General features: G+C 40.3%; 3 protein-coding genes and 2 long non-coding RNA genes across 11 annotated transcripts in view; 2 read left to right on the forward strand and 3 right to left on the reverse strand.

The window, feature by feature from the left end:
* The first annotated feature begins 452 nt into the window (after positions 1–452).
* On the forward strand, positions 453–11,886 carry gnb5b (guanine nucleotide binding protein (G protein), beta 5b). Its single transcript, XM_069528808.1, has 13 exons — positions 453–591; positions 1,411–1,560; positions 3,247–3,358; positions 4,705–4,841; positions 5,017–5,058; positions 6,061–6,137; positions 6,319–6,451; positions 8,825–8,968; positions 9,181–9,272; positions 9,666–9,714; positions 10,090–10,186; positions 10,398–10,564; positions 11,371–11,886. Exons 2-13 carry the CDS (start codon positions 1,435–1,437, stop codon positions 11,380–11,382), a joined length of 1,188 nt encoding a protein of 395 aa, XP_069384909.1. The 5' UTR covers positions 453–591; positions 1,411–1,434; the 3' UTR covers positions 11,383–11,886.
* On the reverse strand, positions 1,055–2,737 carry LOC138410866 (uncharacterized). The gene is made up of 2 exons (XR_011243498.1): positions 2,039–2,737; positions 1,055–1,901 (listed from the first exon to the last, which is right to left on the reverse strand). It is a non-coding gene; the product is annotated as an uncharacterized lncRNA (long non-coding RNA).
* A 2,463-nt stretch (positions 11,887–14,349) lies between the features above and the next one.
* On the forward strand, positions 14,350–18,784 carry bcl2l10 (BCL2 like 10). Of its 4 annotated transcripts, none has more exons than XM_069528826.1 (4): positions 14,355–14,510; positions 14,999–15,185; positions 16,107–16,565; positions 17,820–18,784. In XM_069528826.1, exons 3-4 carry the CDS (start codon positions 16,110–16,112, stop codon positions 17,940–17,942), a joined length of 579 nt encoding a protein of 192 aa, XP_069384927.1. In that variant the 5' UTR covers positions 14,355–14,510; positions 14,999–15,185; positions 16,107–16,109; the 3' UTR covers positions 17,943–18,784. The 4 variants fall into 4 exon arrangements, with proteins under 4 accessions (XP_019935900.1, XP_069384927.1, XP_069384914.1 ...); XM_069528813.1 differs by lacking the exon at positions 14,355–14,510 and adding an exon at positions 15,279–15,454 and having other exon boundaries at positions 15,116–15,185; XM_020080341.2 differs by having other exon boundaries at positions 14,350–15,185.
* Positions 18,785–20,149: 1,365 nt separating this feature from the next.
* On the reverse strand, positions 20,150–24,690 carry LOC109624880 (uncharacterized). The gene is made up of 4 exons (XR_002202409.2): positions 24,308–24,690; positions 23,598–23,692; positions 22,528–22,604; positions 20,150–21,626 (listed from the first exon to the last, which is right to left on the reverse strand). It is a non-coding gene; the product is annotated as an uncharacterized lncRNA (long non-coding RNA).
* Positions 24,691–25,215: 525 nt separating this feature from the next.
* trpm7 (transient receptor potential cation channel, subfamily M, member 7) overlaps positions 25,216–26,010 on the reverse strand; it is a 34,145-nt gene continuing 33,350 nt past the window's right edge. For all 4 annotated transcript variants that reach the window (XM_069528754.1, XM_069528749.1, XM_069528743.1 and 1 more), the window contains exon 40: positions 25,216–25,839. In XM_069528754.1, coding sequence (XP_069384855.1) covers positions 25,727–25,839 — 113 coding nt within the window. In that variant the 3' untranslated portion in view covers positions 25,216–25,726. The remainder of the gene's footprint in view (positions 25,840–26,010) is intronic.

The raw sequence follows: 26,010 nt of genomic DNA on the forward strand, positions 1-26,010 counted from the left end.
ATGATCTATTTGTAGATAAAATGCTAAGTTGTTTTATTTCCCCTTCAGCTCATGAAGAATCACACATAAATGTTTTGCTTTTATCTTGATATTGATATTGTTTTTGTTTGTATTGTGGTATTCTATTAGTTTTCTGACTAGTTAAAATTTTTTGCATGTTCATTTAGTGTGAAATTTTAACTTTTAACCTTCAAAAGAAGCCCGCTAGGCCTCATACCTCCCCCTGCACTATTTTCTCAACTTTTAATCAATAAATGCAAATAAATTAATTACAAAAACCTGACACAATTACATTTTCACAAATATTGCTTTTGGTTCAGAGGTAGAATAATTGAATGAATATTGCACTGTACAAGGAGCAGAGGATCAGGCCGTGACTGTTAACCCCTCCACGCTGTGCAGGTATAATGCAGCAGTGATGTATGAAGCATGGAGGTAAAAGCAGAGCGGAGTTACAGCTTAAACACTTTACTAAGAAGCTTACAGTTCCCTCTCGGTCCCTCGCTGACAATCCTCTTCACTGGAAAAACTCTGCTGAGATCCCCAGCGAGGAATACCTGCAATACAGAGGGAAAACAATTCTCCTGTGAAGTAAGAATTATCTTTAACTTTTATCAGCCCTTGTTGTTTGACTGGAACACAGGATTTAGTACAGTCATGTTGGTGTATTTTGTGTTTACATGAGGGTTTGAGTTATGGAATTAGTTGTGTAAATGTAATGGAGTTTAATTATGAAGTTTGGTAAAATATTTAAGTTTAGTTAAAAACTTGTATTTAAGGGTTAGGGATTTTTTTTTGTTTTAAGTAACTGCTTAAACAGAACGTGATAAGTTCAGGATCATCAGCTACAGCATGCTGTTTGTGAGCTTGATAGCAGTCTTGTGAATTTTCACTTTTATGTCAAATGTCTATGATCCTATAATATCACATGATCCTGTTCTATATCCCACCCTGGATATAAAATAAATATAATTGTAATAATATTTCTCAATCTTAATACACTTAATGTACCTGTGTGTTAGGACATTAGTGTGTGTTGTATATAATGATATTGATTATTAATTACAACTAGGATACAAGTAATATCTACATAGACAGTGGTGATGAACTGTTGGTTTGTGTGGTAAACAACTGGTCTCAGTGTGAATGTAAAGTGTTCATCATCATGTGTGCTCCCAGCTCCCAGAATAGCTGTGCTGCACTTCTCTCAAGAGAAGGATCAGGCTGGAGTAGATTACTGACTACTTAACTCTGAGGCCACACACACACACACACACACACACACACACAGAGAGAGAGAGAGAGAGGGGCCAAGTGAGACAGAAATCAGAAGAGCCCCAATCAAGATGTGTCCGACCTGTTGTCGGGCAGATTGACCTGACGTCTGTGTGTTTGTGTATTCTCCTGCAGGCGTGTTGGTGATCACCTGCAGTCATGTGTGACCAGACGTTCGTGGCGGTCACTTTTGGCCCCTGCGACAGCTGCACGAAAAACAGTCCTCTGATGAACATCTACATCAAGACTGAGGCCATCAACTACTGCTCCTTCTGTGTGGAAGCGGTGAGTCATGGTTTCAGGTTCTCGCCAGTTAATCAGCATAGATATAATGAAGAGTTGATCTGGGTCCCAGCAGTGAGCTACAGTCTCACACAGCTGATGATACAGTGTCTCAGTTTGACCAGGATCACACTTACACTTTGAACACACACACAGACACACAGACAGGAAGTCATGAGCACATAGAACAGATAGAGAGGTGCATGACAGTGAGACTGGTCCTAATCTGTGGCTCCTTGTCATCCACTCAGCAGACACCTCAGTGCAGAGTGTTCAGTGTGAGCGACCCAGCAAACAGCAGCACCACTTTGACATCTTAACATGAAGAGTGACTGAAGAAAAACCTCTCAGTCTTTAGTTTGTGTGTATGAATTCATGGTTCAGACTGTTCAGATGTCACAACGTGGATATCTCTAATCAGTACACTCCAGATTGCTTATGTAATACTGTGATGTGCAAGTATTCAATTCAGACACAAAACAAGTCAAACAAATAAATGATGAAGAAAAACACTGAAACCTTTGAACGAAATGAGAAGTTGTCATTAACTGGAGCCTATAGAGTTTTACAACACGTCCAGTCACTGTTACCTTTTAGATTCACTGATTATATAAGATGACGTTATATTCACCCTGGTGTGATGTAGTCCGGAAATGACCCCAAAATACTGATTGATGCTCAACTCCTTTGACTCTGTATCTGCATTGATAATACAAATAAAGAATATAAATACTAATACTTACTAATACTACTAATGGTCAGAGTTCTCTCTCATCAGCGCGTCACTGAGTGAGGGAGAGGGGGCGGGGCCAGCCCGGTGTAACAGATCTCGTGGGCTAGTCCAGTGTTCAGTTCATTGATGAATTAGATTTTATTTCTCAACCTGAACTAGCTCCATCACTGAACACTCACTCCAGAGACAGAGTCTAACTCACGGTACATAAACTCTGATGGGGACTAACTCTGCACACCAGGAGGGTGTGGTTTGGACTAGAGAGGTGTATTCTGGGCCAGGAGGGGGGGGGGGGCTGACAGCACAGCGGCTCCACACGCTCCTCATCATCTGCGCGGAGGATAACAACAAACCAGCTCCTGCTCCTCTAACCGTGTTTCCTCCTCACTGCTCGGTGCTGTGGTGGTGGTCTCCTCTCCTCGGTGCTGTGGTGCTGGTGGTCTCCTCGGTGCTGTGGTGGTGGTCTCCTCGGTGCTGTGGTGGTGGTCTCCTCTCCTCGGTCCTGTGGTGGTGGTGGTCTCCTCTCCTCGGTCCTGTGGTGCTGGTGGTCTCCTCTCCTCGGTGCTGTGGTGGTGGTCTCCTCTCCTCGGTGCTGTGGTGGTGGTCTCCTCTCCTCGGTCCTGTGGTGGTGGTCTCCTCTCCTCGGTGCTGTGGTGGTGGTGGTCTCCTCTCCTCGGTCCTGTGGTGGTGCTGGTCTCCTCTCCTCGGTGCTGTGGTGGTGGTGGTCTCCTCTCCTCGGTGCTGTGGTGGTGGTGGTCTCCTCTCCTCGGTCCTGTGGTGGTGGTGGTCTCCTCTCCTCGGTGCTGTGGTGGTGGTGGTCTCCTCTCCTCGGTGCTGTGGTGGTGGTGGTCTCCTCTCCTCGGTGCTGTGGTGGTGGTGGTCTCCTCTCCTCGGTGCTGTGGTGGTGGTGGTCTCCTCTCCTCGGTGCTGTGGTGGTGGTCTCCTCTCCCCCACAGATGGCCTGTCAGGGGCTCCAGAAGGGGGAAACCCTGGCAACTCTGAAGGGAGAGACTGAGAATCTGAAGAAGAAGCTGGAGGTGGAGCGAGGCAAACTGAACGACGTGGAGTGTAAGTGTCCACAACTACAGAGAACACAGTACACACTGATAACTACACACACTGATCCAACTACACACACTGATAACTACACACACTGATAACTACACACACTGATAACTACACACACTGATAACTACACACACTGATAACTACACACACTGATAACTACACACACTGATCCAACTACACACACTGATAACTACACACACTGATAACTACACACACTGATAACTACACACACTGATAACTACACACACTGATAACTACACACACTGATAACTACACACACTGATCCAACTACACACACTGATCCAACTACACACACTGATAACTACACACACTGATCTGATGTGTGTTTGTAGAAACACAGTGGAGTTACAGTGTGACAGGTGCACAGTGATCACCCTCCTGTTTCCACAGTTTAACTGCTGTTCCCATAGTGATGCTCAGTTATCATGAAGTACAGTCAGCTGTCTGTTTACTGATGATGATGATGATGATGATGATGATGATGTGGATATTAGTTGTGCATCTCTTTGTTGTAGTTTTAGGTCTTTCAGTGGTTTTACATCTCATAATGTGTGTCTCTGTGAGTGAAGAGTGGAGATCTGATATACTCACATTCAAAAACAACAACTTCTCCAATGGAGCATTCTGGTCATTTTATGTCACTAGTTAAAGGGATAGTTCATCCACACATTTAAATGCACTCATTTCCATGCCAATGGAGGGGTGGGTGAAGTGTTTGAGTCCATAAAACACTTCTGGAGTTTATGGGGTAAACAGCATTGCAGCCAATAAATAAAAATGTACTGCCTCCATACTGCTCCTGTGGTGTCATCCAAGTGTCCGTAAGCCCCTTCATTCAAACTGACTCGATATGAGAACATGTACACCACGTTTTTAGCCTAAAAGTCCTCTGTTATTCTCTCCGGAGCCGGGTTGTCGCGTGGATCACAGCGACATTTGGGCTGAAACATGGTGTAAATGAAACCCCAGAAGTATTATGTGGACTCAAACACTTCCCTCCACCCTCCCCATCAGCATAGTGGTGAGTACATAATGAGTGAATTTTCATTTTTGGGTGAACTGTCCCTTCAAATCCAACAAATATTAGATTCATTCTACAATAGATTTTGCTGGTAATACACCGTTTTATACTTTTTTGAAACTTTGGCTTAAATTATAACTCAATCTGTCCAATGACAACTCCCAAAAACGCCACATTCATGTTATTCCTCCTCTGTGTGTGTGTGTGTGTGTGTGTGTGTGTGTGTGTGTGTGTGTGTGTGTGTGTGTGTGTGTGTGTGTGTGTGTGTGTGTGTGTGTGTGTGTGTGTGTGTGTGGTACCTCAGTGCACCAGGTGGCTGAGAAGACTGAGGTGCTGGGTGCTCTATCCATAAAGACCAGACGTATACTGAAGGGTCATGGGAACAAGGTGCTTTGTATGGACTGGTGCAAAGACAAACGTCGTCTCGTCAGCTCCTCACAGGTACACACACGTACACTCTTCACACACATACACACATGTCGTACAGTATATCAGGAGAGATATAGTATTATCTTTCATAGATATATATGTCCGACATGAGAGTGTTTACAAAGTGTGGAGGTTTATTGGTTGTATTATGTTTTAATGTTATGCTGATTTACTTTTTCCATACCAGGATGGAAAAGTGATTGTGTGGGATGCATACACTCTTAATAAGGTCAGTAGATGTGTGTGTGGTGCTTTTGTGTATGTGTAAGAGAGTGTGTGGAAATCCATTTCACTAAAAATGAACAACTAATCAGGGAGATCGTTCTAAAAGTTTTGGATTCTTTCGAAGAAAAATACTTCCCAAATGATTTTTGGGTTAAAGCATCAAATGTACCAAAAAATCCATGTATTAAAAAACGAGTTGTGTGTTACTTCGATGACGCCTTAAGAGTGGAGAAATGAGAGGATATTCTGGTGATGTATTTTATTGTGGATACTTTTAGTATTAAATGTTTTCTTTTAATGTTTACTATTTCATCTTCATATCACATTACTCCATCAGTTTAGTCCCACTGCAGGTGTCATGAGCTTTACTACACAGGGATACGAAATCAGAATTACAAACAAAACATACATTAATATTAATTCATCCATAATTATCAAAACTCCAAACAACAGCATCATTTGATCTTTCTTACTGCAACTTTAAGAGCAAACCTAAAGTGTTATGTTCTCTGTGTAGTTCCACAGAAGCTTATTCCACATTTATTCCTCTCTCATTATATATCAAAGGTTGAGTTTCATGTCCAACCCATGAAGGAACCTGTTTGACCCAGCCTGCCCCTCCACTCTGTTGCATATGGCGGAGATGTTTTTACGCTCACGTTCTCTTCACCATATGTACTGATGTTGAGCAGGTGTGTGATATTCCTCTGAGAGAGGGCGAGGCACACATGGAACTACTCCTTCAGAGATTATCTTTCCATCTGGGCCCTGTAATAACTGTGTGTGTCTGAGTGCTCTTTAATGGTAGAGCAGACATAACCACACTGAACATATAATCCCTATTAATACTCAGCACATTTACTGCAGCTGTGTGTGTGTGTGTGTGTGCATGAGAATAGTGTGTTTATTCAAAGAATATAAGTGGTCACTACTCCAAATTCATCTGTTTCCTCTTTTTTCCATGCATTGTATGTCTGTTTGTGTGTTTGCGATGTGTGTGTTGCAGGAGCATGGGGTGACCCTGCCGTGTACGTGGGTACTGGCGTGTGCATATGCTCCCTCAGGTTGTGCTGTGGCATGTGGGTGAGTCCAAAAGTTCATCTTTCCTATCATCAAATGTCAACAACTTAAAGTAAAATAACATAATTGGAAAAGTTCCACATATGCATTTTATAGAGGTGATCTCTTCTACTACTTTGGTGACTGATACTGTTCAACTGCATTAAATCAGATCATATGTTTTGTTTGATATATTAAAATAAAGTGGACTGGATAACAAGTGCTCAGTCATCCCGCTGTCACTGGACAAAAATGAGAACTTGGCTGCGAAGAAGAAGTCGGTTGCCATGCACACCAACTACGTATCAGGCTGCACCTTCACCAACTCTGACATGCAGGTATGAACCAGTTCAATGTCCTGTGAGGAACGGACTGTGTACGAGTGTATGACCCATTTGTAATCTTTCCATAAAGAGAAAATGAATTTGTCCACTTGTTCTGGGCAAACAGGGATTTTGAAAACACATTTTTAAATTTTTAAAGATGTAAATTTTTATTTCTATCTGCACCAGAATGTGCACATTTATTCATATCAATCCCCATAACAAGATATCTTCATCAAGATCCATGAATTATTCTCAACAAAATGAAAAATAAAAATCCTGGATCTGCTCTCTGATCTGAATTTGCACCAAAATGTAATGGGTTCTTCTTTGGCTCATGTCCCACCCCTCCACAAAATGTCATGGCGCTCGGTTGAGCAGTTTTTGCGTCATTTTTTTCGCTAGAGTAACTTAATGTGCGCTCTCCTCATCCACTAGAAGTTTTCTTGTTGCTGTTTTTGACTGTGCCTGTGACGCCCCGAAGCAAAGAAGGCAGGTGAGGGGACAGAGTGAAAAGGTGAACATGGCAGATACAGCCTGACATATTTAACTTTAATAATTTACTCCACTCTGGCCTCAGTAATAAGACAGAGGAGCACTGGGGTGAGAGTTAAGTAGAGGACAGGAAAGGAAGAAGAGAGGGGAGATTGATGGCAGGGGTGAGGAGGGGGCAGAGGAGCGGGGGAGGGGGTCCTCTATGCCGTGTGTATTAATAGACACTGAGTGATCTTTTATCAAGGAAAGAGAGGAGACCTGAGGGCAGAACATTTAACACAAAGACACACACACACATAACACACACTCACATGGTTTTTTTCTCTGTTTTTATCTGTCGCATTCGCACTCGGCATGTCACACACAAAGACACAAGCACGCACATGAGGACACTGTCACACTTACAGCCTTTATACCATCAGAATAGAGCTCCGAGCACAAAGCTCTGGACCACGTGGAGGGCTGTTTACTATTCATTGTACGGTGTGAGTTTATAAAAGACTCCACATTTTATACCAGCCTCAAAGTGTGCTAGATATTACTCATGTTATGGGGACCTCTGTTAAAACAGTCAAATCCACATCACATGAATCATTACATTTAAAGATGAAGACACACGTTTGAAGGTAAGGGTTAAGTTTAGGTTTAAGTTAAAGGGCTACGGATAATTGCATTCATGTTGAAAGTGCAGCCCGCTCTCAGTGCGAGCAGGATGTGGTGTGTTTTTGTGCCGGAGGTCGTCCAGCAGGAGCTCTATAATCCACCAGCCAGCAGGGACGTCTGATGTCTGCCTGTGTCTCTAAGTGCTCATAATCTGTTTTCATCAGAGGATCGCTGACATTTTGGTATTTTGTGTGCGTGTTTGTGTGCATGGATACATGATGCACAGTGCCTTAGTAGGAAGGTGCTGACGTTTGGTTTTCACTGTGTTTACTTGGACATACGAAAGCTTTAAGGTTAGCAGTGAAGTCAAAATGATCTCATGCTGGGCACTGACATTTTACTTTTTTATATTTTTATTTTGGCACCGTCTCATTCCTCCTTTGTTAAGGTGTGAGAAATGAGAGTGAAGCTGGTGTTCAGACTGAACGCCGCACATTCACCTGAAATTATCTCGAGGGGCTGCACGTGAGGACGCAAATGTTCTAATTGCTTCTGAGCTTTTCCCGCCAGTCCCCTTGTAAGACGTCTGGAAAATGTCTGCGTGAGCCCATGTGAGAATACAGCAAGAAAATCCAAAACTTGTGACAATAGCAGGTGAAAAACACGTGATTTCTGCAGCAGCATTCATGCCTCGTGTGCTGCTTAATGCAGGCTCCACCACACCTCACCTGAACACTCCAGAGGTTTTCCTGTTGTTCTGACCTGGAGAATCTCATGCTGTGTTCTCCATTTGTGAAAAGCCAAGAAAATGTCCAGAAAATGTCCTAACCCAATTGTCTGGAAGTTTTTGATTGAAAACAGCTATAGAGCATAAAACAGAACAAATAACTTAAAGTGACCCAGATATATATATCTTTAAACACAGAACTCTTAAATGTACCCCTACAATATTTCATACCATTTACATATATATATAATATCCACTTCAACCCATTTTACCTTTAACTTCAGACACTGCAGAGTTTCCAGCAGAATATATTTTACCCATCAAATCCCTCGGTCATTTCACTTCCTCCTCTCTGGTTTTTACTGGACTGGTTTACTGAAGCTGCCAGTGTTCGATTACCACTTTGAAAGTTGTAGGTTGGTGTCCACAGCTCCATCAGTAAATCAAACCTGTGTTTAGGTCATGAACATATATACATGTCTTTTCTTTGGTGTGGAATGAACTGTATAGTTACATTTTGGTTTGATGGTTTTGTGTGTCTTTGTATGTGTTGTACGTGTTAGATGCTGACCTCCAGTGGTGATGGCACATGTGCCTTGTGGGATGTGGAGAGCGGGCAGCTGCTGCAGAGTTTCCATGGTCACACAGCTGATGTCTTGTCCCTGGACCTTGCCCCGTCTGAAACTGGAAACACTTTTGTGTCTGGGGTGAGAGAGAAAGAGAGAGAGAAAGTGTGTGTGTTTGTGTGCGTGTCTGTCTGATTTGTCTGTTTTTGGGCATGTGGTCACGGGGAAACCCTGAAACTCATGAATCACTGACATTTTGAAAGAGAACAATATTCCCCTTCTCTTGTGTGTGTGTGTGTGTGTGTGTGTGTGTGTGTGTGTGTGCGTGTGTGTCTGCGTGTGTGTGTTATCAGGGCAGTGATAAGAAGGCCAACGTGTGGGATATGCGCTCTGGACAGAACATTCAGTCTTTTGAGAGCCACGAGTCCGACATCAACTGTGTAAAGTGAGTTCAGTTCTGTCATGAAAACAAGGAGCTGCCATGATTGATCTTATTCTTATTTATAACAAAAATCATTTCTTTGGCTGATTATACTCCGTATGAATAATGTCATATATGCATAGTGAGCAAAGACGTTCTAGTTTTCTAGAACTCAACCCTCAAGACTTCTGAGACAGTTTGCTCCCCTTTAATTTTTGACTCCTGTCAATACTTCAGTATTTTTCATATATTGTCTTCTGCAGAATACAATCTCATACTTTAAACAATCTTTATCAAAATGTATCAACATTTTATCCAAATTTCTCTGAAATTAACTACAAATCATTAAAGTATCTTTCTTATAGATGTGTGTTCATGTGTGTTCATGTGCGTTCATGTGTGTTCATGTGTGTTCAGGTACTACCCCAGTGGAGATGCATTTGCTTCTGCTTCTGACGATGCCACTGTGAGTCACATTATATTAGATTATACTATTCTGTTACTGATGATCATATCAACATTTGTACTGTACAAGCTTGTTCAGTTGATATTCTCATTGTCTGTCTAATGAAAACTAACAGTGATTTACCAGGCTCAGGCTAAATCATTGCTGTTGTCATGGTGATCTAAGTTTACAATTTATTTTTGTATGAATAAAACTGTTGTCTACACAGGTATGTTACCTCTAGCAGTGTAACACCCATCTGAAATAAAACCCAGATGTTTCTCAGACACAAACCTCAACACTACAGTATATATACAGTATAGAAATGCCTTCACAGGCTCTACACAGACTTACTATTGTCAAACTACCACTACATGTCCTGTGTGTTGCTCTCAGTGTCGTTTCTATGATCTACGAGCTGACCGTGAAGTCGCTGTTTACCAGAAGGACAGCATCGTATTCGGTGCTTCCACTGTGGACTTCTCTTTGAGTGGTGAGTGTGACGTGTTTAAAGCGCTCGAAGTTAATTCCTCAAATCATTTGTGTCATTCATCTGCATCTACTGGGGAAATGAACACTTCCAAAGAAAAGATTTTTTTATTGAATTGACAGATTGTAGTTATTACTTCCTGATTCCTGTGTACCACTGTTCCATTTCCTCTTTCATGTACTTTACCTTCTCATTCACGCTTCCTCTCATGTAGGCCGCCTCCTTTTCGCTGGTTACAACGATTATACCATCAATGTGTGGGACGTTCTGAAGGGAACTCGTGTTTCCATCCTGTTTGGTCATGAGAATCGCGTCAGCAGACTCAGATTGTCACCTGACGGCACTTCCGTCTGCTCGGCGTCATGGGACAACACCTTACGGGTGAGCACAAGTGTCCCCACAGAGAATGACGTTACCATTTAGCTGCTGATCATTTTCTCCACATGTGTTTTGGCTGGTCAATCTATAGGCCAAATACTGACGCAATAAATTGAATCTTTACAATATCAAATAGGATGATACATGTTTTCCTCTTTCCTCTGATATAAAAAAGAAATGAATGTATAGTCTATCCAAACATTTAAACAGTTTTTTTCATACATACAATCATGTAAAAACATCTTGATCTGGACAAGAACCTTTTTTTAAATGACATTGGTTCAATCAATATGAAGAGTATTACATCCACCAAGGATTTGATGTTTTCATTGCTGTTTGTCTGTTAGAAGATTAAAAACAGCTGAGACACTTTTATTGAAATGTGACAGAAGGGATTCTTTTTTTACTTTCTTCAACATCATGAGGTAGGACGTTTCTTTCTTCTAAAGAAATAAAGCAAATATGTATGAGAGTGTGCATTTTGTTGCAGCTAGATTTGATTTACGGGGACAGTATGTGCTTCTACTTTTTGACTGAGGTTGGGCTACGCATCTGGGATGGCATGAAGCCTGAACTCCCAAAATTATGAAATTCAAGTGTGAAGTTATGAAACATTGGCTACATTGACATAATTGTAACATTAAATAAAATATATTTTCAAAAGTTAAACTGATAATATAAGCAGTAACTGTCTGGTCAGGTTTACTACAGCCTATGTTACTTTTGTGATATTAATGATTTTGCTTTTACTTAACAAACCTAATTACAGCTGTACTCACAATGGATTTTCACTCTTTTCTCTCGTGCAGATTTGGGCCTAGTGTTCGCACGACGGTTGTGATCGAGCAAAGAACACCAGCGTTATGTGACTGCCAACACTGCAAATCCCCGCTGGACATCAACACACAGAGAATATGTTTCTTTATAATAACTGTGGGGTCGTTATTCATTTGAACAATCGCCTCATCGAGTTCAGATTTCTAATCGTTGTTCTTGATAGCTTGATGACTGTATAATTAATTATGAGAGTTGTTTATATAGTGGGAGATAATTGTCAGTGTAAAGAAGTGAAACAAGCTGTAGAAATCAGCTCTGCTGTGTAGACGCACACAGTGAAGCTGCTGATTGTCCTGTAAATTCTACACTCTCCTGTCAGCCCTCCTGAGAGAACCACACCTATCCTGAATAATACTGAAATACTGGTATTACTGTTGTTACTGCTGCCCTGATTATCCTCAAATATAGTCTACTGCTTTTCTTATTTTAAAAATACTTAAACCTCAGCAGTTTCTTGTGAGAGTAATAAAGAAGATAAGTATTACTAATCTTTCTGTATTTTCTTTTTCTCTTGTTGCCAGACCAGGATTGAACTCATATGCTCTTTTTCTTGCACTGGAGCTATAAAGAAAACTTCTGACTACTGGTAAAATGAGAGCGACTTGAGTTCAAACTGGGTTTATTAAACCGGACTTTAGGGAAATGCTAGTCTTTCTGTTAATTAAACTGAAATCCATGTACAGTAACTCTGAGTCAGTTACCATGGTAACTCTTTGAAAAGTACCACACAGTCCTGATTAGACATCAGTTTGTTTCCACAGAGCCTGTCTAACTAACTTTACTGCTATTATGATCAGTCAGTCATAAATGTGAGGACAGACGTTGATTACTTTGAAATCTTTCACATTGTGGCGTCACATCAGCTCAGAATAAGATCCACAGTCTGTCTTTATGTGTGTCAGAACATACATTGTTATTATATCAAGTTGAAGAGCATGTGATTTTTCTGATTGAGCATGATTCCAGTGCATTTGTAATTTAAAAGTAACTCAGTTTAAACTTAGTGCTTTTTTCAACTGCAAATCACTAAAATCACATGGCTGTTATTTAGTCTCACTGTGAGGTTTCAGTCATTGTTATAAACGTGTCTTATGTCTTATCTGTTCATCAGATATTTTCTTCATCCTCCAGCAGCTTTTACAGAGTTATAGATGAATACATATATTCATGAGTTCAAACTGTTGTGGTCATGTCTGGTAAAGTGCTCTAGTGAATTCGACAAGTAATGTTAATGTTAACTTATTGACTCTTTCCTCCAACTCCGCTGTTGTAGGGTTTTTTAAGATAAATGTGCATTTCCACAAAATGATCTCTGCTGGTGAAGGAGATTCACAGTATCAGAGCTTCACTGGTTTCTTTAGTAGTCTAGCAGGAATTAACTCATGTAGTAAACCTACCCAGAGTGTACTGTGCTGACTGTTCAGCCACGAGGGATGGAAATCCCTCTTCAGGGTTCATCACTCAAAGTTCAAGCTTCAGTCTTCAGTCCCAGAGTTTGTTTCTGTTTCTGAAACAGACCCCTGACACATCTCTGCATTAACACAATACCACAGGATGTTCAGAGTTTCATACTGATTGTGCCACACAGGCTTTGTTTAACCTCACACTCTGCACCCAGCACTGCGTATGACCTAGATTCTGTCCCGGTGGCAGAAATGAGCATCTCTCCTCTTCTGTGCAACCGAGGAACATAAACAGACTGAGCCTCTGTGATTTTCCATCCTGATGTAAACTGACTGGAGCAGTGAGCCTAGAGTTTTCTGTTGTGAAAGCACATTCAGCACACTGGGGTGTTTCTATGGTGGGTTAATGGCACTGGCAGATCCTTCTTCAGTTGCATCGCTTGCCACCAGGGGGCATTTTAGTGTATCAAAGTGAACCAGGACTGTCTGGCTCCTCAAGTTGTGTTATTATTTAAAGGGGAAATGTAAATAATGTACTATAATTGGACTTCTACAACTATTAGTCTAACACAAATATTTGAAGTGAATTCTTAAATTCTTAAAGGACCGCAGCAGTTGTTTTCCTTGTATATTTAACTCAAATCACATTCAGTTCATCCAAAGTCTTCCACTTATCCAGGCTCAGGTTCCAAGCATTTTCCCTTTTATTTCTGAATGAGGTGAAAATCCATTAGCTGCCTCTTGAAACTTGATTGGTGTAATTCATCACAATAAACATCCAGTATTAGTCATTGTGTCTAACTCTGTGGTGCTTTGAAATGCAGTTTGTTGATGCCACTTTGACACAAGTACATTCAGATGTAATCTGGTCACCGACTGAGCTTTAAAAGTGCTTTTTCTTCTCCATGGTCTAAGGAAACAAAAGACAATGTCTGTCTGGAATAGAAGGAAAAAATGACATTGTATGAAAACAGTCTAACATTTAAACACATGGTTTTTATTCTACAATTTCCTTAATCCCAAATCTGCATGTCTTAGAATAAGTCTCTACTCAGAAAGGCCCTGGCCAAGCTGTGGGATGTGAACCCTCTTGCTAAGAAGTGACAGTACTAACCACTGCACCACCATACCACCTGTAAAGTTTACACAATTCAAGCTTGGAAAAAACACTGGTGTCTACAAAGTCATATTGATCAGAAGGTCTTACACGTCTTTATTTTTCTTAAACAGTGGTCAAAGTTCAGCTGTGTTTGTACACATCATCATCATCATGGGACAAATTCCCCTGAGTGTTGGAGCTCTGATAAACAACATTTCAAATGTAATCTTGTGAGCTTCTTGAAAACCAAATTAATTTTCTGCTTGAGATGACCGAATGGGTTTTCTCCCAACTCATTCCAAGAATTAAGCAATCATTTTTCTTTCTTTTTCACTTCCAACACAAAGGTTTTCTACATCACAAAATGACGTGACCATTATATTTTCACTTCCCCATCTGTGCACAGACTGAAAGTGAACATTTAAACAGTTTAGGAATGACTGAAAACCAAATCACGAGACCACTCACAGTAATGGGGTCGCAGTAATACTCATAGTATTTTCAGAGCTGAAGTGAGGGCAGGGCTGTTAGACCAAGTTACACCTGTAATTAGTCTGAATTTTACCCTCGAAGGTTAAAAACACAAATTTACCTGGACAGACACTGATGTGTGAGTGTGTTTCATTACATTTAATATAAATCAACTATCAGACACATTGTCTTACACCCACAGGTCTCCTTTCAGCTTTGTCACACCAAATTAAAAACCACTGCACTTCAAAAAACTGTCCGATTTATTTTTCTAGGGTGGATAATAAATTCGACTTCATCTCTGGCTCACATCTCTTGTGTAAATGATTGTGTCTCTGCGCTACAGCTGCATCTGGTGATTGATGCTTCAAGAATTTAATTCTTTTCTTGAGGTTTTCTATAAAAAAGGGTGAAATAGTAAAACAATGAATAGATTTAGCTCATTTTGTCAGATTTTAACCTCATATCTGATGATTTTGACCAACTTTCTCATGATTGCAACCTTACATGTCATGATTTTACCTGATATCTCATGATTTTGACTTTTTAACTCAGGACTTTCACACACTCTTACACTCTTACAACTTCGAATGACTATCTCCTGACGTGACCATCTCGTGTCGTCAGGATCTGATCGACCGGAGCCCTCTTTGTTTTCTCTTCCGTGAATAACGGAACTCGTGTTCCTGTGTGGGCGGCTGACGCTGAGCCGCGGGGGCGGAGCCTCTTGATAACCGGCTCTAAGGGAGCAGAGAGGAACCCGAGGTTCTCCTTCCGCCGTCCGTGCAGAGAGCAGTCTGATATCGCTGGGAGGGTGAGCTCTTTCTTTCCTTTAAGCGTCAGAATAACCATGTGATCTGTTTGTAAATGTGCCCGTGTGTGAAGACACTCTCGCGGCGGCTCGCAGGTGTTGGTGCGGCGGTGTGTGGAGGAGCTCGGAGGCAGAGACGAGGCTGTGGCGGTGGAGCGGTCCCCCCGCAGCCTGTGCGAATGTGCTCTTTGTGTCCCCTCCATTACTCTGCTGACAGATCGACGCTCTCCGCCCGGGCAGAGGAGGAGGAGAAGCCGGTCACTGAACCACAGGTTCAGCCCTTCGTACTGGGTTTAAACTCCACGGGCCTTCGTGCCAGCTCATCGCGTCGTGAGGCTAACGAAGCTGTGTTTAGATTAAGCTAACGTTAACACAAGCGACGTCTCTGTGGTTCATCGGGCTAGCGATGCTATTAGCTCCCCTAAGTTAAACCATTCAGGTGAAGACACCTCGTCCGGCTGTTGACTTGAACGCCAGCCGTCGATTCAGAAACAAGTCTTTCCAACGAATTATGAATTACGAATCAGCTGTAAGTTACCGGACAAAACACTGAATCGGTGCCGGATCATATCGGGATTGTAAGAGATGCTAATGCTAGCTGTGACAGAGCTCGTTTAGAGAACCACAGATGTGCTGAGAGCTTCGAAACAGAGACAATGGACAGAAACTAAGTTCCACTTTTCAAGATAACACAATCGATTTAAATGCAACGGGTTTGTACCACGCTGATTTAAATGTATTGTAATTGTAAGAAATGAGGAAAAAGAAAAAAGGTCACTCTGGACTGGAAGTCATGATTTACCACAGTTGTTTTATAGATTAAAAACAAAGAGAATAATCCACGTGTACTGCTCTTCATAGCTTTTTAGTCTGAAGTCTCCCATTTTAATAATTCATTCAAATGTCTCTGTTTTCCATTGGTAGAAAATGTCATGTGGGCTGTGGAAAGACACCCTGGCTCTGGCAGAGGACTACCTGTCCCTGTGCTGCACAAGCCCACCACCTCCACCTCCCAGCGAGTCAGCCGCTTCCATGAGACGCCTGGCCCAGGACATAGAGAGGCAGCACGAGGCTCGCTTCCACTCCCTCGCTCAGGCCTTCCTGAGGCAGTGCGGGCCGGACCCCTGCTCCGGCCTCAGGAAGGTGATGGAGGAGATGGTGGGAGACGGACACTTGAACTGGGGGAGGGTTGTTTCCATTTTCACCTTTACAGGGGTGCTGGCCAGACTGCTGCTGGAGCAGAAGGGTGCTAAGTCGGGGCTGGAACCCGCGCAGGGGTTGGGACAGGGACAGTGGCCCAGGATCTGCAGGGGACTGGCAGAGACCATAGCTGATTACCTGGGAGAGGAGAAGAAAGACTGGCTGCTGGAGAATGATGGATGGGTATGTCACAACATGTTTGTCCCAATAACACATCCTCAGGTGATAGTGCAGGGCTGGTTGAGTCATCACATACGCTGTAGATAAGTGGTTTTAAATGCAATAGGTCCAGTTATAATAGAACCGTACAAGATATAAAAGCCCAGCGGCTGTTGAAAGAGAAAGTGATGTTTTTAAACTACGAGCTCGCACTGGAAACCACCTACTGTGATACAATCTTGTGTGTGTGTGTGTGTGTGTGTGTGTGTGTGTGTGTGTGTGTGTGTGTGTGTGTGTGTGTGTGTGTGTGTGTGTGTGTGTGTGTGTGTGTGTGTGTGTGTGTGTGTGTGGGGTCTATATGCAGCCTTCCTCATTCGTATACCTACGAGTTGACGCTTCAGAAGCCTCATGTGGCTTCTGTGACTATATGAGCTGAAGCAAAGCTTTAGACCAGACCCTCAGGAATGTGTGCCACAACAAGACAGACCTCCACTGTGTAAATCCAGAGCCACAATCATCCAGTGCTGGGGTTCAGATTACCAGCTTTGTTGGACCAGAGCAGAGTTCTCAGGCAGCACTGGACTGTGGGCTTGTTCAGGCATTAGAGATCAGTGTGGCTTATTTACTGGAATAAAGTTAAGGGATCGTTGGACTCAGGGGGGCCAAAATGAACACTCAACCATTCAGTGTCTGCTTTTTTGAATGGGCTTGCCCTGTCCGCCTCACACACACGCAGTCATACACACGCCCCTCCCTTCTCCAGCTGGCAGCTGGTTTCAACAGACACTAACCAGCTCAGCCAGATGGACTTTGTAGTGACAGTCAAATCTTCAGTGTGTTGAAATTTGCAGTGGCCGTATTGAAAGTTTTCATTGTAGGAGCAGAAAAACAAGCTGGGAGCAGGTGCACTGGACAAACGTGTGGTTTCAGTCTGTAAACACGATGGAGGGTTTGAACAGCATCTGACTCTCAATTTGAATAACTTCACCCAAAGTTTCAGTATATTCAGCAAACTGGTACGATAATTACATATGAACGTGTTGAAAGTTGAAACAGTTGCACATTCAGCAGCATCAGAGTTTCAAAGTTTTTACATTTTACTGGGAAATGCAGGGCTGATATAATTACCTCCAACTGTCAAACGCCAAACCACGGCAGTTAAGACTTGATTTTGTTCTCTAAAACCAACAGTATTTGGAGGAAAATATATATATGAATATGTTCTCTTTTTAGTAAACATAGTATCATGCTCTCAATATAATTGTTTTTTTCCTGTAGGGTGGGTTCTGTGAGTTCTCCGTCAGTTCCAGAGAGGTGGGCCAGGACTTGACATTGAAGAGGGCTCTGTTTGCTGCCGCCAGCTTGGGCATCGCCGGACTCACCTTGCTCCTGGTGCGCTAGTTCAGACTTCTACATCCTTAATGTGTCCTCGTCCGTGTTTTCATTTCATTTGGCACAATTATGTAGATATTTGAATTCTAACATCAATGCAGGGCTCAATCTGTAGTAAATTCAGGGTTTTGAATCGCGAGTCACCAACTGAATGTTTGCACACACTCGCCCCCTTCACACACGTTAATACTGACATTTTGTCACTTGCTCCCTAAGATTGTAAAAAGAGAAGATCTTAATGCCTTCATGACTTTTGGAGTGAGTGACTTCGGTTTTCATATTTTCGACAGGTAAATTTCTAAAACACAGATTTCTCCACAGAACTATCTTGCTTTCAAGGTTTGTATTTCCAACTGTGAAAGCAGCTTGAAAAACTCTTTAATTTCCACTTTCCCACAGCTTTTGATTTTGAAAATTGTCAGCTGCCTTTTATTCACGTGTTTACTTGAGTTGTGTATGTGGTATAGAACCATTCTAGTGTACAATGTATAAATTAATATATTATATTTATATGGAATTAAACTGTTAAGCAGTGGCCCTTTTCTAACCGATCCACAGCTAATTCAGTTGTTTCATCGTTTAAGTCTGTCTTACATTCATGTGAAATGTCTGATTTATACGTCAGTGCAGCTGATAGCGGTGCTGACAACCACACGACGGTGCTATGATATGTTGTGAACTGTTTCTCATATCAATCTACCAAACCAGGGACCAATCTGACTTCAAACATTTTGCTATTAGAACAAACCGTTGATATGGAACCCCCCCCAGATCTCTTAAACATTATATTTTTACATTGTTTTGTTCTATTTATTTGTCACTGTCTTTGTAATAAAAATATAAATCTTGCAGTTTGTGACTCTTCTGTTTCAGTGCAGCACCATGATATTACCATCACAACTTAAATGTCTTCACAGGAGAGTGGAGAGGAGATGAATTATTCCTCCGCTCACATGCAGACATATTGTCATAAATAAAATATGCTCTGCTGTCTGACCGTGCTGCTCCGACCATCACAGTGCTCCAGTTACACAACAAGGGCCATATTCACAATACACCAGCTGTGGCTCAGATACAGCAGGTCGTCCACTGTTCAGAAGGTTGGTGGTTCACAGCCCAGCTCCTCGGGTCCGCAGGTCTGTGGAGGACGGCTGTGCTGACAGCGTGTGATAGAAGAAGCTCAGCATGTTGTAGTGTGTGAATGGCTTAAACTGCAAAATGCTTTGAGTGGTTGATAAGACTAGAGAACAGACATATCCATTTACCATTAAGGAGAAACTCGTGAGAACAAAAGGTAGATGAGGTTTTCATTTTATTCGAGTGAGTCTGAAGACCTACAGAAGCATGTTGGCATTGAAATAGCTTCTTTGCGAGTCATTAAAAGTAATTCAAAGATCTCAAATTGGTTAAATGCTTTTGAAAAGATGCTAATTATATTTTAAAAGGATATTTTGATGGTGGATAAGTGAAGATGGATGATATAACACCTTTACCCCTCAAACAAAAATGTAAGTTTGAGATAATTAAATTTAATCAACATTTTGACTGAGACAATTTAAAGTGCATATTAAAAAAATAAATATGCTGTTAAATTATATCTTTTTACACAATATATAAGCACAGATACACACACACAGTTCAGGTTTTCATTAAAAGCCTAAAGGTCATTATTTGATATGTGTAATTGATTAAATTATAAATGAATTAACATTTTGATTGAACATTTTCTTCATGTAGTGAAACTTTCTCACAGTATTAACACACACTCCTCAGTCTGGTATTTCTTCGTCTCTGTCACAACATACAATGTGGTTGGTGCTGTTTGTGAAACGAGAGAACCATGACAGCTTCTGATGTGGGTCTGTGTGTTTCCTGTTAATAGTGTTTTTGCTCCACCAGTGGAACCTGAACAGAGCATCACAAACAGCAGACAAATCCCCTGTTATTATCATCATCTGTTCATCTCATGGATTATATAGTGTCGAGATTACATGGATGGATGGTGGCTCATGTGACTGCTGTAAAACTCAATACTCAGGGCCTAATCTGCTGATGATGATGATGATGATGATGATGATGATCAGGGATCTGTGATGGGTTTTTCAGCCCAATAGTTGCTAACATTTGACCAAATGAAACTGTGATCTAATAAGAAAGATTATTATCAAATAAGCAGTGCTTTATAAACTATGTAAAAAAAAAGAGCAGAACACAAATGAATCCATAGTTTTTTATTGCATTCGTCGAAAATGGACTGAATTGTTATTGGAGTTGGTGATTTCTTGTTTAGAAACAGTTTGATATGTGAAATATTTCAAGGATGCTGGAAGTCGGGTTGTTGGGGGGACTGCAGCAGCATCACCGGCAACAACAAAACAAACCAAAGTTGACTAAAACATTTATTTTTTTAAACTAAAGTAAAATTTTGAAAGCAAAAGGCCTATTCTTTTTTTATTTTGACTTAGTCAGTATTATATTTAATTTTAGAACACGTGGTGTCTTTTTGCTGCAGCCCATCTATTGCACAGAGGACATTTGCTGCTTTTTGTTGAGTAAAATGTTTTAAAACTGTTGCCAAATATTTGTATATTATATGACGGCATTGTACGGCCTAGACTTTCTCTCAGCAGCTCCAACGCCGCCGGACCTCCAGCATCCCATTTGTCATTAAATGACTATTAATCAGTGATGGAGAAGGTAGAAAATGCTCAGTAGCTCATGAGTAGTAGCTCATCCAAGATGATATAGAAAAGGCCCAATATTTAAGAAGAATCAGAAGTTTGAGGTGCATTTTCTGTTTGCAACATAACACAAAATAAAGTTGAATATTTCCTCTGCCCTGCCAAGAGTTAGCAAGATGAGAAGATACCTCTGTCATGTGACATAAATACAATGCTAGAGCCAGAGACTGTTTAGCTAAAAAAACCTGTGATATCCTGTTTGTTCAGTCCATCCAAAAACCTAAATGTAAAACTATGAGCCATTTTACATTCATTTAATTTTATATTAAGTGATCTGGGTCAACAAATGAACCCTCTGACACTGCAAATTGCTAGTTTCAGAAATGAGATATAAAATGTTAATTTGTGAGCTTTAGATAACTGGATGTTACCAGTGGCTTTATGTTGAAGGAATGACAGTGGTATCAATCTGCTCATCTTGTGGCGAGAAGGCAAACTAGTCTTTTTCTAAAAATATCAAACTATTCTTTTAATCGTGTCCTATTACAGCACAGAGACCTTTAGATTTCTATGAACAGAAGAAAACAGATGATGGAATAAGTGGATTGGATTGAGACAGCTAAAGAAATGTTGCATGGGAGTACAGACAGACAGGATGAGAGCACATCCTCAGGCTCCGGGCGAAAAACATCTGGACTCGCATCGTGTACACACCACATGTTTTCCAGTGTATACATTCATAAACAGAAGTCAGTGCCGGCTCCTCAGTGTGGCTCCCATCGTCTCCTTGCCTTTGTCTGTATTCACAATAAAGATACCACATGGGCTCATCTTCTTGGTTGGTCATGGTCCACATTTAAACTTCTGGTTCTGAACCACAGAAGACAAATCATGTTGTACCCTCAGTGTGAATACAGATCTTATTTGATCCTCCATCCTCTTCAGAGCTGTAGTTGCTCCGATGCTTTTACTTCATATTTTTACCGACCATCTCCGTCACCATCTTTACAATCTGGTCACAAAACACAAATATCAACTTAATAATTTGATAAACAGTTGTTTTTCTGTTTTTGGACACACAAACATTTGTACAAACATGTTGCCAAAAGAATAAATAACAATGATTTGAATGATCCCTCTCACTGAGCTGCAAGTGAAGCTGTAGTCTTGATTAAATAAATTTGATTTAATTTAATTCTCAGTTATACTTTCATCCTCTTTTCTCATTCATGTCCCATGAAGTAAAATGTATTGAGTGTCACGGAAATAGTAATAAATCATTTCATTAAGTCTAAAATGAAACCATTTAATTTGTTAATATATTCATAAATTGACTGAATTACATTATTTAACTTTTATTTGAATGAGCAGTAGAATGAATTCTAAAAATAACTTAGGGGTGAAATATCATCCCATTATTAAATTGTTCCTATTAAAGAAGGGTTTATTAAAACAACATAAAACAATTCAATATAGTTTTATTTGAATTCATTTTCTTTTGATATTGAATTTAAGAAATCCAATGAATAACTTTTACAATTGAGTGATGAATGGATAGATGAGGGGCCATGTGTTAACTTATGCTGCATTGCATGCCGCAACAGTCAGTTATGATAATGTCTTGTGGAAGGTTTTGTCCTTTGTCTTCAGGGTTTTGATAAAAAAGAATCTCATTGTTACACGAGATGCAAATCTTATGATGAGACACAACTCACAAAAAATCTGGATTCTTTCACATTCGCCTGATCACTTATTAAAATGTCATCAGCTGGTGTTACTGTTGAAGAATCAGTCTAAATGGGCATTTTTATAAACTATTTACCATCAGTCCAGTAAAAATAAGATTATTGTTATTTTTTTGCTGTGTTGAAAAAAAAATGTCCCTTATAAATGTAGATATGTAACTCACTGACCACTTTATTATCAGGAAATGACTTTTTTGCCAGTTTGGAGTAGATCATCTGCCCGTTCAGTGACACCTCAAAGCTGCCTGTGGGGGGTGATAATTAAAATACATCAACATCAGTTCAATATGAAGCAGTATCATGGGGTGTTGAAGAAACTCCACATGAAAATAGCTTGTATATGAGTATTTTTTGTTTGAATGTCTTAAACCAAGAGCTTGAAATGTTCGGAGTAATATTTTGCACAGTTAGGATTTTAATTTAATGAGCTGTTGATTTTCATTTAATGTTAATATCACACAATAATGTACAATTTGTGTGCGTCAAGCAGAACAGCTCCCTCTTGTGGAGAGTCTGCAGCCGATTGAGACTGATATGTGTGAAGTGAAACTACACAATGTGACTCTGTTTATATTCACTCCGTCACACCACTGTGCATTTGAATATCCTGCACTATTAGAGGAAGTAAACTGACTGAGCCATTGCACAGTCACTGATACTGTCTGACTTTTAATCAAGGATTCAAAGTTATTGATAAAAATAAAATAAAATGATTTATGGTGTTCAAATAGGCCATGCAGTCAAAAGGTAGTGGTGTTGTTTTGCACGATGGGTGCACAACTATGCATAATGGTGCAGATTGTAGAGATATAACTTGTGGTTAATGTTCCTGTATCAAAAAGCTTGCCCCACTACTGGCTGTTGTGTTGATTTGTTGGTTTTAATCATTTCTGTCTCCTCATTTGAGAAAGTAGTCAACAAAACAACACAAAATCCAACTAGAAAAAGCACATATGACATGTTGTATGTTTTTCTGCTGTGACCAGTAAACTAAAAGTATCCTCTGTGGTTTTACATTATAAGCAGATAAGCAAGTACAAATACATCTAAGAAATCTAAAAAAGAGAGGATTTTAAACATAAACTCAAAAATGTCATTTCAAAATGAATATATATTTTTTAACAGTGTTGCAATTTGCCATGAACATTGTTTTGGTTATTTTTGACATTTTCCTTATTCTGTCTTTTTTGTCTTTTCTTTCTGAACTGGGCCGTCATAGCAAACAAAGAGCAGCTCACCCTGTCTTCCCCAGAATCCCGTCACTGCCACACCAGGGACCCTTCTGAGGGCTCTTTCCAGATCCCTGAAGTGGGATGCGTACCCTCATCCTTGACTGAGACACAAACAAAAAGGAAAAATGAACATGGCTTCTCTCGTTTTTATATACCCATAGAACTGTGATAAACACATTTTTATGTTTCATTGCTTATCTCTTTATCGTTTTCTTGTAATTTTTTTAAATAAAAATTTGTATTGATGTTTTATTATCACACTTCATATCATTTATGATTTCATATTTTATTTACATCATATTTCATTTGTTGTGATGCTTTAAGTTTCTATTTCGTCCATTTGTTTGTCAGCGATTCAATGTTAAATAAAGCATTTAAAAAACAACAAAGGAAAAACAGCTCAATAATCACCATTCGGCTCATGGAATTTAAAAATCTGAATTTTATTGAATCTTGGTGCAGAAATCTGAAATTGGGGATTAAATTCTTAAAAAATAAAAGTTTCTATACAGAGATGATTATTTCTCATTTTGGTGAATATGGAGACAAATAGCAGAATAATGTCAGTGGTATAAATTCACCTCTGTAACAGAATCACCAAAAACATGTTTATTTCAGAACCATTGGTTTATTTAGTCCCATTTGTCTCAGAATGAATTTCATTGCAGTCTAACTGAAAATCAGCAAACTATAAAGGATGAAATCAAAAAACTCACCAGTATTCAATTTGGACCTGATTCATGGTTTTGCAGTTGTTTTGTGTAGCAGAGCTGTAAACGTTCAGTCTGAGGCTGAGCTGCAAAATATGCAGTGTCACGATGGTGCTTGTCTTTTTGATACACCACACCCGGTGCACGGGAAAACCAGTCTGTCTGGTTCCTGCTGCGTGAGCCAATGTGTACTCACTATCTCTCACTATCTATCACCCTGTTTCTCTGCTGCTGTCTTTGTTGTTCTTGATTTAAGACGAAGACAAAATGATGCAAATCTCAAGCTCGTGTTCATATTGACAGACTATTCCATACTTCAGATGAGTTGTAATGACGAGAGGGGATCTACCTTCCACTGCAGCTTTACAGGTGAGCCGTTTGGTTGGAGGAACATGAACAGGGGTGATTTTGCAGAGGAATGTGAGCGCTCTGATCAAACACCAGACCCCGCTGTCGCCTTCATGATAAAAATCCTTCCTCATATTTTAAAAGCAGCAAATGTTTAATTTTTTTCTTTAGGTCACATATTGTAGCAGATGTATTTTAAGACATGAATGATTGCTACAGTGTTTTTTTATTACATTTTATTTGTTTAAAATGATATCCAGTACAAAATGTATACAGTAATACCCTTATGTTTATCAGTTCCCCTGAATAAAATATTTGAATCTGTTCAGCTCATGCCAGATAACAGTATCTATAAGATACACTAGTTTGCTCATACAATAGTTGATGACAAAGATATAGCAATAGTACCTTTGTAACAATAAAAACTATCAGTAATATTTTGGTGGACACACTTTCAAAACAATAAAATTACATACAATGTTCTGTAAAAGTTGCATTGCAATCTGCCCATATTTTACAAGATTTTCAAATTCATGTATATTTTCATTAAGTAAGAGACAAAAATCTGTGATACAAGTGTTTACACATTTATAAAAATGATCTGATGGCAAACTAACTGCAGTGTTGCAGTGACTGAGAGTCAGCAGGCCGTCCTCTGAAGCTGCTGTAACAGAAGCACAATGCACTTGATTTGTTCTTTTTTTTCCTCCTTTTCTTTAAAACACAGCAACTTCTCAAACATAATAAATATTAAATCTTCTGCAATGATATTGTACCTGTCGATATATCCAGTTTTTATATTATATATATATTTATATGTGTAAATGTGTACACAATGTTCCCCTGTGTGTATGTGCTACAAAACAAAGGTTTCAATGCTTGAATTGTGTGACACAGCATTTCGGTGGGAATAACAAAAACATGACACAGTCTGCATGCACTGGATTTCATGAAAACCCAGGTGTGGTTCTTCCAGTTGATAGGATGCTCATTTCTGCTCCTTGGCTTCGACTCATATCAAAATCGGAACAGTGCGGCCGCGTGATCGTTCATCCTCTCTCTCTCACTTTGAACTCATCACAGCATCAACCTCATTGATTGGCGGGACTCCTTGATGCCGGCTCCCGGGTTGGGAGGGTCTTCTTGTGGGAACGTCACCTTGTCTGGTGTGTACTCGTTCCTCTTCAGATCTGACCAACAAGAGGACAAGGAGAGTTAGATTAGGATTTTTTTATAAGCATTTTATTTAATAATATTTTGACCATATAAGGCCACAAACACAGATGGTTTTCTAGATTTGAGAACAAACTATCTGATCACAGTTGTGCAGATATCATGTGACTACACAGCAGCAGTGAAAC

The sequence above is a fragment of the Paralichthys olivaceus genome, chromosome 1 (assembly GCF_024713975.1).
Source record: "Paralichthys olivaceus isolate ysfri-2021 chromosome 1, ASM2471397v2, whole genome shotgun sequence".
NCBI classification, from domain to species: Eukaryota; Metazoa; Chordata; class Actinopteri; order Pleuronectiformes; family Paralichthyidae; genus Paralichthys; species Paralichthys olivaceus.